This window comes from Centruroides sculpturatus, unplaced genomic scaffold, assembly GCF_000671375.1.
Source record: "Centruroides sculpturatus isolate CEXI.00-Female unplaced genomic scaffold, Cexi_2.0 scaffold1806, whole genome shotgun sequence".
NCBI classification, from domain to species: Eukaryota; Metazoa; Arthropoda; class Arachnida; order Scorpiones; family Buthidae; genus Centruroides; species Centruroides sculpturatus.
Window position 1 is genome coordinate 72,236 of NW_019386022.1, and position 18,129 is coordinate 90,364.

At 30.1% G+C, this 18,129-nt stretch overlaps 2 protein-coding genes across 2 annotated transcripts in view; both read left to right on the top strand.

Annotated features, from left to right (window-relative positions):
* LOC111613167 (dynein heavy chain 8, axonemal-like) overlaps window positions 1-12,584 on the top strand; it is a 44,467-nt gene extending 31,883 nt beyond the window's left edge. The window contains exons 4-5 of the mRNA XM_023354491.1: window positions 4,056-4,191; window positions 12,401-12,584. Of these exons, the coding sequence (XP_023210259.1) occupies window positions 4,056-4,191; window positions 12,401-12,582 (318 nt within the window). The 3' untranslated portion in view covers window positions 12,583-12,584. The remainder of the gene's footprint in view (window positions 1-4,055; window positions 4,192-12,400) is intronic.
* A 1,478-nt stretch (window positions 12,585-14,062) lies between these two features.
* The window catches only part of LOC111613166 (dynein heavy chain 5, axonemal-like), a 33,512-nt gene continuing 29,445 nt past the window's right edge, over window positions 14,063-18,129 (top strand). Inside the window, exon 1 of the mRNA XM_023354490.1 lies at window positions 14,063-14,217. Coding sequence (XP_023210258.1) covers window positions 14,085-14,217 — 133 coding nt within the window. The 5' untranslated portion in view covers window positions 14,063-14,084. The remainder of the gene's footprint in view (window positions 14,218-18,129) is intronic.

The following is an 18,129-nucleotide window of genomic DNA, read 5'->3' on the forward strand; positions in this document are numbered from 1 at the left end:
AAATGTTTCACATCAATATTGGCATTATGATTTCAAAAATGGACGATAAATCAAAAACTAAATTCGAATTTACAGTTTGCTTTTATAAAATCTAAAGGAACTGAATCGGCCATATTCTTATTAAACTCACTAATTCAAATATACTTAAAGAAAAAACGAAGAAAAATTTATGCTGCATTCATTGACATTACTAAAGCATTTGACTCTATTCACGTACCCTCTTTGGTTAACAAATTAAAAGTATTTGGTGCAGGTACCAAATTTACAACTACAATTATGGAACTTTTTTCCTCTTACAAAATCAATATAGTATACGGAAAACAGAGATATCCTGAAATTATAATAAATCGAGGAATTTTACAAGGTGAGCCATTGTCTCCCTATCTATTTAATTTTTATATTAATGAAATAGATAAGCTATTCTTATATGATTCAGAAGGCATTAATATATATGGAAGAACATTTCACTACATTCTATACGCAGATGATTTGGTTTTATTGGCCCCAACAAAAGTTACTCTACAGCATAAGATTAATAAAGTTAACGACTATCTGAAATCTATTTATTTAACGATCAATACTGATAAATCAAAAATAATAATATTCAGAAACAATATTAAACTGGCAAATCAAGAGAAATCATTTTATATAAATAATCAACCGTTGGAATTGGTCAATAACATAAAATATTTGGGTATAATGTTCAACTGGAATGGTAAATTCCAAACACATATGAAATATCTTAATAATAAAATAAATCAATTAATAAATAATACTCTCTATTTAGGAGCTAGTTTAAAAATCTCAAACTTAAATCTTCATATGAGAATGTTTAACTCAATAATAATGTCAACTATTCTATATGCTAGTCCGATTTGGGCCATTGATTTGTTTTATAACCTGGAAAAATTCCATATTATCTATTTACGCAAAATATTTAAACTCGAACGTACTATACCTGGTTATGCTATTCGCTCAGAAACAAACAGATGTCAAATTTTTCCATTCTTTATGAAAAGATTAATAAGATTTTACTATCGTTTAATACATTCTAAAGATGATAATATTACGTTTTTACTTCATATAATGAAAAATAAAATGGGAAACGATAATACCAATAATACAACTTGGTTCTATAAATTTAATAAAATATTACAGTCATTTGGTGTATCTACTATCTTACTTGACAACTCAATTGACAATTGGAATAATGCTTACACTATGATGATGGATTCAGCGATTTCACAATCGATGATTAGTGATCAAAATTCTCTACTCAATTCAACATATCATCCCTGGTATTTGCATATCCTAAGTTTTCCCACTCAATCGAACATTATTACAATGAATACAAATTTAAATATTAAACGTTTATTACTACAACTGAGACTAAATCGATTCTCCTTAATTGTGAATAATAATTATATAGATTTTACTAAATCATGTTATTGGTGTGATTCCAACAACTTTTCTGCATTTCATATAATTAGAGACTGTACTGCGTTGAAAAAATATCATCAAAGATTTCAGACACTGAGAATATTTTCTTCAAATAACGAATTTGATTATAGAATTAAACTGGGCAATTTAACGAAAATAGATATGTATAAAATTGTAAATTTCTTTAACCAAATTATTAATGATTTGAATAATCAACATAAGAAATAAATTGTGTTTAATTAATTATTTTTTATATAAATAACTAATTTATATGTACTTATTATTTGTATTGTTTATATCTAAATCATTACCCCCTGTAACAAGGACTCCTTATTATGAATAAATATATTTGATTGATTGAAAAAAAAAAAAAAAACTATTACCTGCTGGAGACAACCACCATATTCTGGTAACTGTGGGCACACTGCTGTTATCATTCTGGTAATTGTGGGCACACTGCTGTTATCATCCTGCCTTAGTGCTTGAATAGGTTTTTTAGTTGTTCAAAATCATTAAACAATGGAAGGGCTTTGATCACTACTAGCTCTATAGTTAAAATTGCAGCAAGACATTTACGGATATGCTACATACATGAAAAAGAGAAATAAAAACAAACAGTCTCAATGGAAATCAATGAATTACCATGACATTTTGTTATGAATAGTCTATATTGGGAATAAGGGACAAAGCTCTTTAGTTATTAAATAAGAATTTAATGTTTTTAAAGATAAAAGTTAAAATTTTTTAAAAATATTTAAATAAGTTTTTTGATAAAATAGCCAGGACAATAAGTATAAATTCATGAAAATTAAAGATTACAATAAAAGTGTCTTATTGTCCTTTTCTCTGTGGCTGAATGCCATATTGTATCCTTTTGTCCTGATATTGTTTTTTCTGTTCTTTGTTCTTTCCAACTCCTAGAACTAGAAGATTAGAAAAATTAAGATGATTATTTATTTCACTGATTCATTGTACTGATGATACCAGGAAATTAAGATTTTCTGTAATCCCAGTACAATGAATATGAGGTTACTTGAGGGCATACAAAGCAAAGGAAGGTCACTTTTGGCCAGATCTCAATGAGGGGAGATGACAAAAGGAGAGAGGTGACCATGTCCAGTATCTGTGAGATGGGAGAAGAAGGAAACTTAAGCTAAAAATTCAGAATGTTCTTGGTTGAAGATAAAGGGTTGAGGTTGATGTTTCACTTGGCTAGTTTGAATGAGCAACTGGCTGTTAGGATCAAATATACAAAACCCCTTAAGAATTAAGGAAAAAGAAGACAGAAGTGAGAATTCTGTGTTTAAGAAGCTCTTACATGGCCCTCATTGTAATCAAACAATGTTTACACTACCTGGTATTATTTCCTATCCTATCCTTCATTTTCACTACAATTTGCTTCCTACTCTCTATTTTCTTTTAGTTATATACATTAGTATTAAGAATTAGTGATAAGGAATATTTTTGAAATTATTATTGTCAAGTTTGTTTTAAGCATGTAATCTTTATTATTCTACCAAAAACCTGGAATTTTGGGTGATTGTTAATCAAAACCCCCTAAGTTGGATTCCCGTTTGTACCTGTATTTTATAATCACATAAATTTGATTATTTTTATCTTCATTTTGCATGTGCTGTTTTTTTTTCTGGGTGTTTGTTGTTATTGGTCAATGAAATTCTTTCATTATTATTATGTTTCATGCCCTTTACGCTATTATTTATTTTTTATCAAATATACATTGTATTTTTTTAATTGTGCTGTCACCAGGAAGAATATTTAATGTTTTGCATATTGAGGCAGATGAGAAGTATCTAAATAAAGGTCAACTCCACCATAAGACTGATGGAAGACAGGATGTTACATAGTTGGAGGCTATTTTATAGTCAGTCCAATAATTATATTTAACTCTTTGTGAATCTGTAAAGCAAGTATAGGCATACATGCCTAACTAGAACATGGTAAGCCAAAAGTTTTTAGCTAAATGAATCAAAAGAAGTTTGGATATAAAATACGAAGGGTATTTTTAAAATTACATTTAAATTATTTAAATTTTTTAAATTACAAAATTTTTTAAATACACATTATAATTTTATGTAAGCAGAAAGTTAGTAATAATAGTAATGTAAATTAATATTTTTGAAATTATCAGAAAATAATCATAAAAAGATAAGAAAGTACTGAAATAATGATTTAAATATATTTGTTATAATTATTTTCTGATTATTTTTTCCTAAGACTTTTATTTTTTGAGGCACGAGAAAAGGACAAGATGACTTTTATTGTATTGTATTATAGTATTGTATAGTATATTTGTATAGTATCTTTGTGAATTTATAAATGACTTTTTATTTCCATACCTTATAAAGACAGTTAGTTTATATGAAAATTGATATAAATTTTTCAATTTATTTTTATTATTTGTTATATCAAAAATTTTAATTTGATAAAACATTTAATATTTGACATTTAACATTTATTATTTAACATTCAATATTTTTACATTTGATAAAAAAATTTATATAAAACTTGTAATGATGACTTTAAAATTAACTCACTAATATTACCCTTATAGTTATGTAACTGATTTACTTAGTGTTTTTTGCTTTATTTTTTAGATTATGCAACCATCTCTAGATGAAGTTCAACAAATTTTACATAAAAGTACTGAAATGATAATTGATATCACAAAAGGCATCAGTTCTTGGAGAATGCAATCCAGACCATCACATTATAATTTTATGAAAGCAGAAAGTTAGTAATAATAGTAATGTAAATTAATATTTTTGAAATTATCAGAAAATAATTATAAAAAGATGACAAAGTACTGAAATAATGATCTAAATATATTTTTTCTAATTATTTTCTGATTATTTTTTTAAAATAAGAAATAATACTGATATTAAAGATTGTAAAATCATTGGTTGTAATAGAGAGAATTATAACAAATAAAAAAATAAAATAAAATAAAAGGTGCATGACATTAAGAAAGAACACACTTGACAGAAATTAATTAACATGATCATATGCAGTTTTTTAACATACAAACATGCATAAGGTGGCAATTTTCAGATTTTCCACATGTAATTATGCTGCACATAATTGCTGTTTCTTGAATTTGATGATTCTGAAAAATCCCGTAATGTGTGTCTTCTGCACTTGGTCAAATTTCGATGTCATACATTGTTTAGGTTATGAGATATTGTTTTGTTACAGAACAGTGTCCTTAACTGGACTCTCATAAGAAGCTCTTCAAATTTTATGATGGCTAATGTGAAACGATTTCAGCTGGAAATAAATGATGGGAGGACTAAAGTGTTTCTCAGAAGGACTAGAAAGTGATTTTTTTGTATTTTTTGGGTACAAAAAAAAGCAAAAATATTTAAAATTATTTAAGGCCATAGCACCCCAGGCTATCTTCCAAAGCATTCATGGTTGTAATTAGTTACAGATTGTCATGCTATTACATCAGGCATAACTGACAAACATCAATGACATCATGACTACCTCTTGTGGTAATCATGTAAGAACATAAATGCAGGTTTTATTTTTATGTCAGATCACCAAAAATGACATCATAGTAATGTGTGACAATAAAGAAAAGTATATGATTGCATATTGCATGCATAAGGTGACAATTTCTGCAGTGGTTTTTTAAGGGCCTGTGAGAAAAAGAATTTTCATCTGAAATTTTTACACAGATAGATAGCATATAACATGAGGATATTGTGGAAGTACAGCTAAATAAGTTAATTTGGTGAAGAATACCTGCAAAAAATGTTAGACTAGATGTTGTTTGTTGGAGAGATTAGTAAAAACAAGTTAGACTCGTGTAACTGGTTATATAACAAAGAAACAAAGAATACACAAAGATTGCACTGTGTTGACTCATGGAAGGTCAATGCTGAAAAGGGGAGAGTGAAACAAGGTCACTGTCTCTAATGGCTCTCAGAGGGGTCAACAGTGCCATCAAACTTTTATTATGTAACAGAAGAACGTTTACAAAACATCGCGACATAATGCATTGTATGTAGCGATGTTGTATAACATTAGACAATAATTTCGATCATTGATTCCAACAAAAAACTAGTAGTTGTGAAAAATTTCTGACTATTGCATGTGATCACAAGTTAAGAATTGAATAACATTTTGAAATCGTCATTTGTATAATTAAGAGATTCATTTTAAATTATTTCTGTTTTGAAATTTAAAATTAGATATTAAATTTGTAAATACAATAATATTTAATGTATATATGAGGTTTGTCTAGAAAATTTGCAAACTTTTTAAATTACACACCAACTGATAATTGAATATGAATACAGCTTTCACAGCTCTACCAGCAAGTTTTTTGTACTATCTGCCAAAATCAGTTTGTTCCATTTTCATTTGTCGTTATGTTACGTTTATTTGTGTAAAAACATGTTGATTGCATTTTGCGATTTTCTTTCTGTGAGTGCAGTTGAGTGAAGGATTCTGGGATGGGCTAGGTCTAATAAAAATTTTATGAGAAACATTATCACTGGGAATGAGACATGGGTCTATGGTATGATTTGGAAACAAAACATCAGTCATTACAGTTGGTGAAAAAATCTTTACTGTGACCAAAAAGGCACAACAAATTTGGTCGAATGTGCAGGTCTTGCTCATTGTTTGGTTTGATTTTGATAGTGTTATTCAACAGGAATTTCTTTCAGAAGGGAAGACAGTAAATAAGGAATACCATCTAGAAGTGATGAAATGTCTTTGTGAAGCAGTATGACAATGCTTCTATTCACACAACACTGCTGATAAAGAGTTTTTGGCCAAGAATTCAATGCCACTCCAAATTCACTGGACTAAACCTCGGCAGCAGCTTTTTTTTCCCAAATTAAAATTCACCTTCAAATATCATCATTTTGAACCTATTGATGCCATTAAAAACATTTGCTAGCAGAGGTGGGCATTATCCTAAAAGAAGCATTTCAAAAAGTGTTCTTTTCATGGCAGAAATGCTGAATTTGATAACATAGATTTGGGAGAGAAATACTTTGAAGACGATAAAACTGACTAGCTTCTAGGTAAATACAAACAGCTTCTATTTGCAAAGTTTGTGAACTTTCCAGACAGACTTTGTATGTTGGAAAACAATAAAACACACAGTTTACAAAACAAAGCTGACTTTTACCACTTCAAACTCCCAATTTCCACTGTCATATCTTACTTCTTAGCCTCCACCCAACGACTTTCTCTCCTTATGTTGCCAACCTCACACTTTGGCCATTCTTTCTTTGGTGGAGCTTTTTTGGGCTATTGTGCTCACTTTCATGGTACCTTGTAAGTGTCATTGGTTTTAACTTTGGTAATACAATACAGTCCTAGATATTTAGGTTTCAGTTTTAATCCTGGTCTGAATTGAGTGTGCTTGATAGCAACTGTCTATGTTACTATCAAGCACACTCAAGTCAAGAAAGTCTCTATGTTGGTATTGCTTTGGTGTTTGCAGGGTTGATTAAAAGACATTTGATTCTCATTTTGCATTTGAGAATCTAAAGCTTTGCTTCTTCTCTTAGCTGATTTTAGTGTTCTTTGAATTCGGCCATTATCTTTTCATTTAGAAGGGCAGTAATCTTTAAATCCATCTTATTGCACAGTTTAGTTTAAGCAAGAACTCAAAAGACATTCTGCCTATGCTTTGTTCATACAATGAATTGATTGTGTGTTGGATTGCTGGCACATTGTTATACTATTTTGTTCAGTCTTCTGTAAATAATTAAGTCAAAGCTAAAATGATCGTGCTATTCATTCTTTTCACTTGACTATTTGCCTGAGGTAGACCTATTGTTATGAGCATGTGAATGATACCTTTGTTATTACAGTGTTGTTGGATATTTTTAAAAGTAAATGCTAATTCTTTATATCAGATGATTTGGATATGGTTCTCAAAGGTTGCCTTTTGCATCTCCTATTTCGTTATTACCTCACTTTTTGTAAATATGGTTGGGTAAAGCCAACTAAATTTTGTAAAGTCATCCATGACCATAGATATTGTGAGGGACGCACGAATACCGGAGACAAAGAAACACAACTTTTATGATATGAAATTCTTTAATTTGCGCACAGAATACCGGAAACGTGGTTCGGATGCCAGCTACAATCTCTACCCTTGAACATTTACTTAATTTCAGTAACAAAATTTTTACGGACCAGTTATATAACGCGACAATTTCATAGTTTAATGACTATTCTACTTATAGAATATACAATTGTACCTTATAACTAAGCTTACGGCTAATTATTATCTTCTAAAGATGAAAATTAGGTCTAAGATAAGATAGGAATTGAAATATAAAGATGAGAGAAAAACGAAGTCGGGTACCCAATGATTTCGGTGTGCTTCACGGGGAATTGTAGTAAGTGGGGGGTGAGCCTCTTGATTCACGACGAAAGATAATTTCTTTCCTGTGGAAATTTTCTTAGTCTTCACTATACACTTTAACACGCACAAAAAAACCCTTTCTCAGTTTTCGTTAGCCTCCGTATTCTTTTCTCCTCGAAAAGTCCGTTTGGTCTCCACTCGGTTCAACAACCCAATAGCCTTCTTCACATGTCCTTTCCTGTCCTATACTACCTCCAGAATGAACTCTTGGACCCCGTTATACCCTGAGGGTTACACACCTTCCCCATTGTTACCTAGGGGTCACCTGCTGTTACACCGTTAAACAAAAGTAGGGAGAAACTTCCAGAAAGAAAGACAATAGAAAGGAAGACAAAGGGAAATATATTTAATAAAAATATGAACTATAACTATACAATGATGGCATGTAGCCACAATATGCATTTGTAACTCTTATATGTGGATTCTAATGGACCAAGGTGATCAATATGATAGATCTGGAGAGGAATGCTATCTTTATAAAGAGTGTGGGAGCTTCTACTGCTTACCCTTCTTATGGTAGACCATAGTATGAGTAAATTTCACACAAGTTGTAGTGATATATTTGACTAGTTTTTTAGGTCTGGAATATAGAAGTCTTTCTTGACAATGTATGCTAGAAATGTCCTTTTCTGTACGTGCTCTGAACAATTTCTTGTTGCATTTCATTTAGAATCACTAACAACTCTTATCTCTCTAAAAACTTGAAAAGAAAAACTCCATCCTGAACCACAAAATCTTTGTAAGGTTGATCTTTTAAAACTCTTGAGTTCATCATCTGCTTGGTGAGCCCATTTTATGCAGGCAACCAAGTTGTGCACAACACAGTTCCATACAACACTGGTATCTATTCATTGTATCAGCTTGCAGCATCCTGTTTCTACTTTGGTGTTCATTAACATACTTTGTCTTCTAACATTAATACCTAACTGAAAATCCTTGATATTAGGAAGTTTTATCCATTGGTTTTTGAAAGCCAGAACAGTCTGTCACAATTTTTAAGTTAGGCAATTACAATAGATAAAACTTAAGTTCATAGCTATGGTATTTCTTTTCTTGTGTAGATTATTTGCTCATGTAATAGATGGGATGTAGCTAATTGCATATTTATCTTTCACTGCTTTTATAAGATCTCTTGGATTTCTCATTTCTTAATTTAGTTCTTATTTGTCTTATACATTGTAAATTATGTTGATTCATGTTAAGTTGTCTTTACTTAATGTCATGGTTTACTTCTTACTATAGTACTTTGAGATCTGTAGTGATTCTTTTCTTGCAATCTTGTTGTTTTGTCATTATCATTGTCATAGAAAGTCCAAGACTATCTCAAGACTCCAAAATTTGGAAAAACAATAAAAAAAAAAAAAGCTGATTTTTATCATTTCAAACCCTCATGCTTGCATTCACTCACTTCATCTTAGTCTTGAACTTTTACAGCAACTTTCCTATGTTGCCAACTTCATATATATTACATGTAAAAGTGAATATATTTCTAAAACCCAAGCTTCAATGACTTGAGAGAATACCATAAATAATCTCTAGAATATACAGTGGAACCTTGCTTAATGAGCACCTCTCATAATGAGTAATTCATATAATGAGCAAAACAAATGATAAAAAATTCTCGCTTAACAAGCAACATTTCGCATGATGAGGAGAGGGAAAGTCCCAGATTGTGTGCATGCTACATCAGTCTGTGTTTAGCACTTGTTCCACTTACATCTTAGTGTTGCTTGTGATCACACATTTTTTCCAAACTTGTGATCAAACATATTATATATAAACAGTGCCGTAACTAGCCATTCCTGTGCCCTGTGCAGGAATTTGTATTTAGGCCCCTTAATTAATTAGGTTTGGGAAAGTAATAAAACAAATACATGCATTTTGGGCCCCTCTTTCAAGCGGGCCCTGTGCGGGTGCACCTGTTGCACCTGCCTAGTTACGGCACTGTATATAAACATCAACAACCATAGCCCGTTATATAATAAACATGCCAAATGATATGCCAAATTCTTGGGCTATGTAAAGGCTATAATTAAATATTAGAAATTAAATAATTTGTCTAAAGATAGGCAGTTATGTTGCCATCTCATATTAAATTTAATGACCAATTCCAAATTAAATTTCAATTTTTTTTTGTTTTCTGCAAATCAAATTTGCATTCCAGGTTGGTTTATTCTGCACTAGAAGAAAAGATAATGAGAAAAGATGATGATGATTTATGCTCCTTAACAGTGTATATTGTATAATTTTTTTTGAATAAACATTATACATAAAATATTTGAGCATTTTTTTTGGCATGGAACACATTATCATATTTTACATTAATTTATAGGAAAAAATTATTTTGCTTAATGAATGTTTTGCATTACAAATAAGATTCTGGAATGAATTATGCTCATTAAGTGAGGTTCCACTGTAATAAACAAAAATTTTATTTTGTATTAGATCTATAGATTATAATATGTAATGACTTTCAGTTAAATATAAGTTTGTGTTCACTTAATCTGAAATAATTTTAACTTAAATTTGTAAAATAAAGATTAAAAACAAAATACAAAACTAAGAAGTTTTTGAAGTCTTACTAAATGTCAATTGACAATCACAAAAACACAATTAATACTAACAGATTCAACTTTTCTTTGTAGATTCTCTTCTCTTTATATGTATGCAAATTGTTTAAAAGTTGGATATTTATAAAAATTTCTTTGTCATATAAATTTCTTTAAATTTTATCCTGGATTATTTAATCTTTATTTGATAAAGAAGTTTTTATAAATATCCAAAATCATATAAACTTCTCCACTTACACATATGCAAATTATTTAGAAGAGCCTGTAAAGAAAGGTTGACTCCACTATTGTTAATTATTTTAATGATTGTGAATGTGAAAGGATGTTCAGTAGAATTTCACAAATATTTTTTTGTATTTTGTTTTCAGTATTGTTTAACATAATTTCTTAAATTAATTCAAACTAAAAAACAAATTCTTTATAAAATAGAGAACTTGTTTTTGGTTTAAATATTAATTTTTAAATTTTGTCAATTTTAAAATTGTAATGGTATGAAATTTCATTATCTTACCAATCTGTAGTAATTTTAGTATCATTAATTCCATTTTTCAAATTAAATAATTTTAATAAAAATTAATTATAGGTGTGGCAGTTTTTTCATTTTTGATATTTTCTTTTATTACAAATACAAATCTTAATCAAATATAGTAGAATCTTCTTATTTCAATATCAGATGATTTGAAGTATTGCATATTCATAGTCTAATTTACTCTTCAGCCAAGAGAATAGGATTTTGCATATATTTTAGTTCAGGTTATTTGAAATACTTGTATGATGAAATTCAAAGTCATTATCTAGTCTGGTGATATTCAAAATTATTATTTAATTTGAAATCTCTCATTATATTACATGCTTATAAGGAAAGTTTCCAACCCTAAGTGGCATTTTCAGTTTTGGTTTCACCAATTATATATTGTTGATTTATTTGACTTCCGTTTAAAGTAATTTAGATATTGTATAGCATTGCCAATGAAGAAAGAATTTTTTTTTATAAAAGAAATTTGTTTGATATTTAATTATTTTGGATATTTTTTTGCAAAAATCTATTGTTTTAATAATTCCAAAGTCTATTAAATTCATGTGCATATTTACAATAGTGTAGAATAGTGTAGTTATAGCTTAGAGCTTAATTAATTAATTAATAGAGCTTGTTTTCATCAGATCACATGAAAACTGTTGGAAAATGTGCATGTTACATGTGACGAGGCATTTTCTTTAGTTTCCGTTGTGAGAAAGGTGTTTTGTAAGCATTTATGTGAAGATAATACTCTAACAATTGCAGTGGACAAAATATCAAAAACAGTACATGAACTATATGAAAAAGATTAAACACACTACATTGTATTACTTTCTTAATTAATAAAAAAAAAAATAAATTTGTGCAAATGTCATTTTAATTGTTATTTTTTTCTGTAATAAAGTTTACTGTTTAATTTTTTTATAGAGTTTACTTTAGTATTTACCACCAAAAATGGCTACTTTCTAACCCTTTTGCTGAAATGATGCTGTAAGTATTAAGATATTACAGAAAATGGTGTTTTTAATGTTTTCATGTTTTATTTTCAGGCATCCTATTATCAGTGTCAAGGAAACTAGTACTCATTACATGACATGATGTTTTTATCAATTTCAAACAATAGTGTGTAGATGACTTCTTTTGTATGTTATTTTCAAGTCTTGTTTTGAATGTGATTTGGATATATTTTTGTTGTTTACATTAAGTACAGTACATGCCACCAATGGTTTTTCCAAAATAGTTTAAATTACTATACAATAACTTGTAATATTAGCATATTTGTAAATGAATGAGTAAAATTATATAAGATAATGTTATAATTTTATTTGAGAATTACAAAAATATTTGATTTAAAAACGTTTGGAGAATTCAAAGTTGTGTATTTTTTTAATTTTTGAGTTTCAAAATAATGAGGTTTTACTGTATTAAGAAATTTTATCATTAAAAATTTTATTTTAGGTATGCAAGAAATATCAGTATATTATAGAGCAGCTGTAGAAAATAATGAAATATCAAAATTAGTACTAGTATTGAATTCTTCAGTATCAGCAATTGCTCAGATTATTAGAAGTGTCATTGATAGTTATAAGGAGTATCAAGATTTATGGATGAAAGATAAAGACTATACAGTTAAGGTATAAATAAAAAAGTATTTTTCTATGTAAGATATTTATTTATTTTTTTGTTGAAATCTGAAATTAATTTTACTGAAATTTAGTTAACAATTGGTATATTTTTTTTTTAAATTTGAATAAATATAACGGATTTTACGATATTAAATTGAATGGATGATCATTTTTAAGATAAACATGGACGATAACTATTATGTTTTTATATAATTATATTTTAAATTTAAAAAGAAGTAATGATAAATTTTGTTTTTAAGAACATGAAACAACAATAATTTACTTGACAAAATATTATTTTATAACTTACATAAAATTCTTTAAATTAAACAATATACCAGAATTGAAAAATGCAGAATATTGTTTTTCAACTTTTTAATAAAATCTAATTTTACAATTAGAAAAAAAATAAAATATTTAGTATGTAAATTTTGAACAAATTCTGATAGAACAATATATTTTTGACAATAAATGACACACTGAAAATATCTTTAGAACAGTTTTGAATTCATTTGAAATTTGATTTAATATCTTAATCTGCTTTATCAAATTCTTATTACTATTCAAATATTGTTAAGTTAATCTTAATAGCCAGATTTTTCTCTTGATATTTTTTACTGTGCTAAAATGTGTGGAAAATCCTTTCCACACATTTTCAGTGTATTTCTATGCAGTTCAGTATAAATGTTAGGCTGAAAGACAAAAACACTTACTTAGCAAAAAAAGAATTGACCACAATACAAGGTCTGTTCAAAAAGTATCGGACCTTTTTTTTTTCCGCGTAAACCAATGATGTACAAGAGGCCTCCTTCGGTGGAGTTGTGGAGGGGACAGTCATGCACAGCCCTGAATTTTTTCCCACCTGCAGGAAGCGTCAGTCATTGGCAATCGGCCTATGAGTGAGGTCGTGTAGTGCGCTCTCGTCGGATTCCGCTAAGCTGGAAAATGACTGAACAACGTGAGCAGTGATATTACATCAAATTTTGCCAAAAACCTTAGCGATACCCGAGTGTAAACCATTCGCAAGATTCAGCAGGCTTTCGGGGACGATCCTTGAGGCCAAAAAAAGCGCGGCAGGTCCGCAGCAATATCAAAGGTCATGTTGACAGTTTTTTCGACTCTCGTGGGGTGGTGTGTCGTGAGTATGCACCACAAGGCCAAACCATCGCAAAGGAGTACTACCAGGAGGTCCTTCGTCGTCTTTCCAATACAGTGCGACGCAAATGACCGGATCTGTGGTCGATCAAAACTTGGCAGCTCCATCGTGATAATGCATCCGCCCATTCTGCGCATCTGATTCGGGCTTTCGTCGCCAAACACAATACTCCTGTGGTTCGTCACGCTCCGTNATTTAATATTTGACATTTAACATTTATTATTTAACATTCAATATTTTTACATTTGATAAAAAAATTTATATAAAACTTGTAATGATGACTTTAAAATTAACTCACTAATATTACCCTTATAGTTATGTAACTGATTTACTTAGTGTTTTTTGCTTTATTTTTTAGATTATGCAACCATCTCTAGATGAAGTTCAACAAATTTTACATAAAAGTACTGAAATGATAATTGATATCACAAAAGGCATCAGTTCTTGGAGAATGCAATCCAGACCATCACATTATAATTTTATGAAAGCAGAAAGTTAGTAATAATAGTAATGTAAATTAATATTTTTGAAATTATCAGAAAATAATTATAAAAAGATGACAAAGTACTGAAATAATGATCTAAATATATTTTTTCTAATTATTTTCTGATTATTTTTTTAAAATAAGAAATAATACTGATATTAAAGATTGTAAAATCATTGGTTGTAATAGAGAGAATTATAACAAATAAAAAAATAAAATAAAATAAAAGGTGCATGACATTAAGAAAGAACACACTTGACAGAAATTAATTAACATGATCATATGCAGTTTTTTAACATACAAACATGCATAAGGTGGCAATTTTCAGATTTTCCACATGTAATTATGCTGCACATAATTGCTGTTTCTTGAATTTGATGATTCTGAAAAATCCCGTAATGTGTGTCTTCTGCACTTGGTCAAATTTCGATGTCATACATTGTTTAGGTTATGAGATATTGTTTTGTTACAGAACAGTGTCCTTAACTGGACTCTCATAAGAAGCTCTTCAAATTTTATGATGGCTAATGTGAAACGATTTCAGCTGGAAATAAATGATGGGAGGACTAAAGTGTTTCTCAGAAGGACTAGAAAGTGATTTTTTTGTATTTTTTGGGTACAAAAAAAAGCAAAAATATTTAAAATTATTTAAGGCCATAGCACCCCAGGCTATCTTCCAAAGCATTCATGGTTGTAATTAGTTACAGATTGTCATGCTATTACATCAGGCATAACTGACAAACATCAATGACATCATGACTACCTCTTGTGGTAATCATGTAAGAACATAAATGCAGGTTTTATTTTTATGTCAGATCACCAAAAATGACATCATAGTAATGTGTGACAATAAAGAAAAGTATATGATTGCATATTGCATGCATAAGGTGACAATTTCTGCAGTGGTTTTTTAAGGGCCTGTGAGAAAAAGAATTTTCATCTGAAATTTTTACACAGATAGATAGCATATAACATGAGGATATTGTGGAAGTACAGCTAAATAAGTTAATTTGGTGAAGAATACCTGCAAAAAATGTTAGACTAGATGTTGTTTGTTGGAGAGATTAGTAAAAACAAGTTAGACTCGTGTAACTGGTTATATAACAAAGAAACAAAGAATACACAAAGATTGCACTGTGTTGACTCATGGAAGGTCAATGCTGAAAAGGGGAGAGTGAAACAAGGTCACTGTCTCTAATGGCTCTCAGAGGGGTCAACAGTGCCATCAAACTTTTATTATGTAACAGAAGAACGTTTACAAAACATCGCGACATAATGCATTGTATGTAGCGATGTTGTATAACATTAGACAATAATTTCGATCATTGATTCCAACAAAAAACTAGTAGTTGTGAAAAATTTCTGACTATTGCATGTGATCACAAGTTAAGAATTGAATAACATTTTGAAATCGTCATTTGTATAATTAAGAGATTCATTTTAAATTATTTCTGTTTTGAAATTTAAAATTAGATATTAAATTTGTAAATACAATAATATTTAATGTATATATGAGGTTTGTCTAGAAAATTTGCAAACTTTTTAAATTACACACCAACTGATAATTGAATATGAATACAGCTTTCACAGCTCTACCAGCAAGTTTTTTGTACTATCTGCCAAAATCAGTTTGTTCCATTTTCATTTGTCGTTATGTTACGTTTATTTGTGTAAAAACATGTTGATTGCATTTTGCGATTTTCTTTCTGTGAGTGCAGTTGAGTGAAGGATTCTGGGATGGGCTAGGTCTAATAAAAATTTTATGAGAAACATTATCACTGGGAATGAGACATGGGTCTATGGTATGATTTGGAAACAAAACATCAGTCATTACAGTTGGTGAAAAAATCTTTACTGTGACCAAAAAGGCACAACAAATTTGGTCGAATGTGCAGGTCTTGCTCATTGTTTGGTTTGATTTTGATAGTGTTATTCAACAGGAATTTCTTTCAGAAGGGAAGACAGTAAATAAGGAATACCATCTAGAAGTGATGAAATGTCTTTGTGAAGCAGTATGACAATGCTTCTATTCACACAACACTGCTGATAAAGAGTTTTTGGCCAAGAATTCAATGCCACTCCAAATTCACTGGACTAAACCTCGGCAGCAGCTTTTTTTTCCCAAATTAAAATTCACCTTCAAATATCATCATTTTGAACCTATTGATGCCATTAAAAACATTTGCTAGCAGAGGTGGGCATTATCCTAAAAGAAGCATTTCAAAAAGTGTTCTTTTCATGGCAGAAATGCTGAATTTGATAACATAGATTTGGGAGAGAAATACTTTGAAGACGATAAAACTGACTAGCTTCTAGGTAAATACAAACAGCTTCTATTTGCAAAGTTTGTGAACTTTCCAGACAGACTTTGTATGTTGGAAAACAATAAAACACACAGTTTACAAAACAAAGCTGACTTTTACCACTTCAAACTCCCAATTTCCACTGTCATATCTTACTTCTTAGCCTCCACCCAACGACTTTCTCTCCTTATGTTGCCAACCTCACACTTTGGCCATTCTTTCTTTGGTGGAGCTTTTTTGGGCTATTGTGCTCACTTTCATGGTACCTTGTAAGTGTCATTGGTTTTAACTTTGGTAATACAATACAGTCCTAGATATTTAGGTTTCAGTTTTAATCCTGGTCTGAATTGAGTGTGCTTGATAGCAACTGTCTATGTTACTATCAAGCACACTCAAGTCAAGAAAGTCTCTATGTTGGTATTGCTTTGGTGTTTGCAGGGTTGATTAAAAGACATTTGATTCTCATTTTGCATTTGAGAATCTAAAGCTTTGCTTCTTCTCTTAGCTGATTTTAGTGTTCTTTGAATTCGGCCATTATCTTTTCATTTAGAAGGGCAGTAATCTTTAAATCCATCTTATTGCACAGTTTAGTTTAAGCAAGAACTCAAAAGACATTCTGCCTATGCTTTGTTCATACAATGAATTGATTGTGTGTTGGATTGCTGGCACATTGTTATACTATTTTGTTCAGTCTTCTGTAAATAATTAAGTCAAAGCTAAAATGATCGTGCTATTCATTCTTTTCACTTGACTATTTGCCTGAGGTAGACCTATTGTTATGAGCATGTGAATGATACCTTTGTTATTACAGTGTTGTTGGATATTTTTAAAAGTAAATGCTAATTCTTTATATCAGATGATTTGGATATGGTTCTCAAAGGTTGCCTTTTGCATCTCCTATTTCGTTATTACCTCACTTTTTGTAAATATGGTTGGGTAAAGCCAACTAAATTTTGTAAAGTCATCCATGACCATAGATATTGTGAGGGACGCACGAATACCGGAGACAAAGAAACACAACTTTTATGATATGAAATTCTTTAATTTGCGCACAGAATACCGGAAACGTGGTTCGGATGCCAGCTACAATCTCTACCCTTGAACATTTACTTAATTTCAGTAACAAAATTTTTACGGACCAGTTATATAACGCGACAATTTCATAGTTTAATGACTATTCTACTTATAGAATATACAATTGTACCTTATAACTAAGCTTACGGCTAATTATTATCTTCTAAAGATGAAAATTAGGTCTAAGATAAGATAGGAATTGAAATATAAAGATGAGAGAAAAACGAAGTCGGGTACCCAATGATTTCGGTGTGCTTCACGGGGAATTGTAGTAAGTGGGGGGTGAGCCTCTTGATTCACGACGAAAGATAATTTCTTTCCTGTGGAAATTTTCTTAGTCTTCACTATACACTTTAACACGCACAAAAAAACCCTTTCTCAGTTTTCGTTAGCCTCCGTATTCTTTTCTCCTCGAAAAGTCCGTTTGGTCTCCACTCGGTTCAACAACCCAATAGCCTTCTTCACATGTCCTTTCCTGTCCTATACTACCTCCAGAATGAACTCTTGGACCCCGTTATACCCTGAGGGTTACACACCTTCCCCAT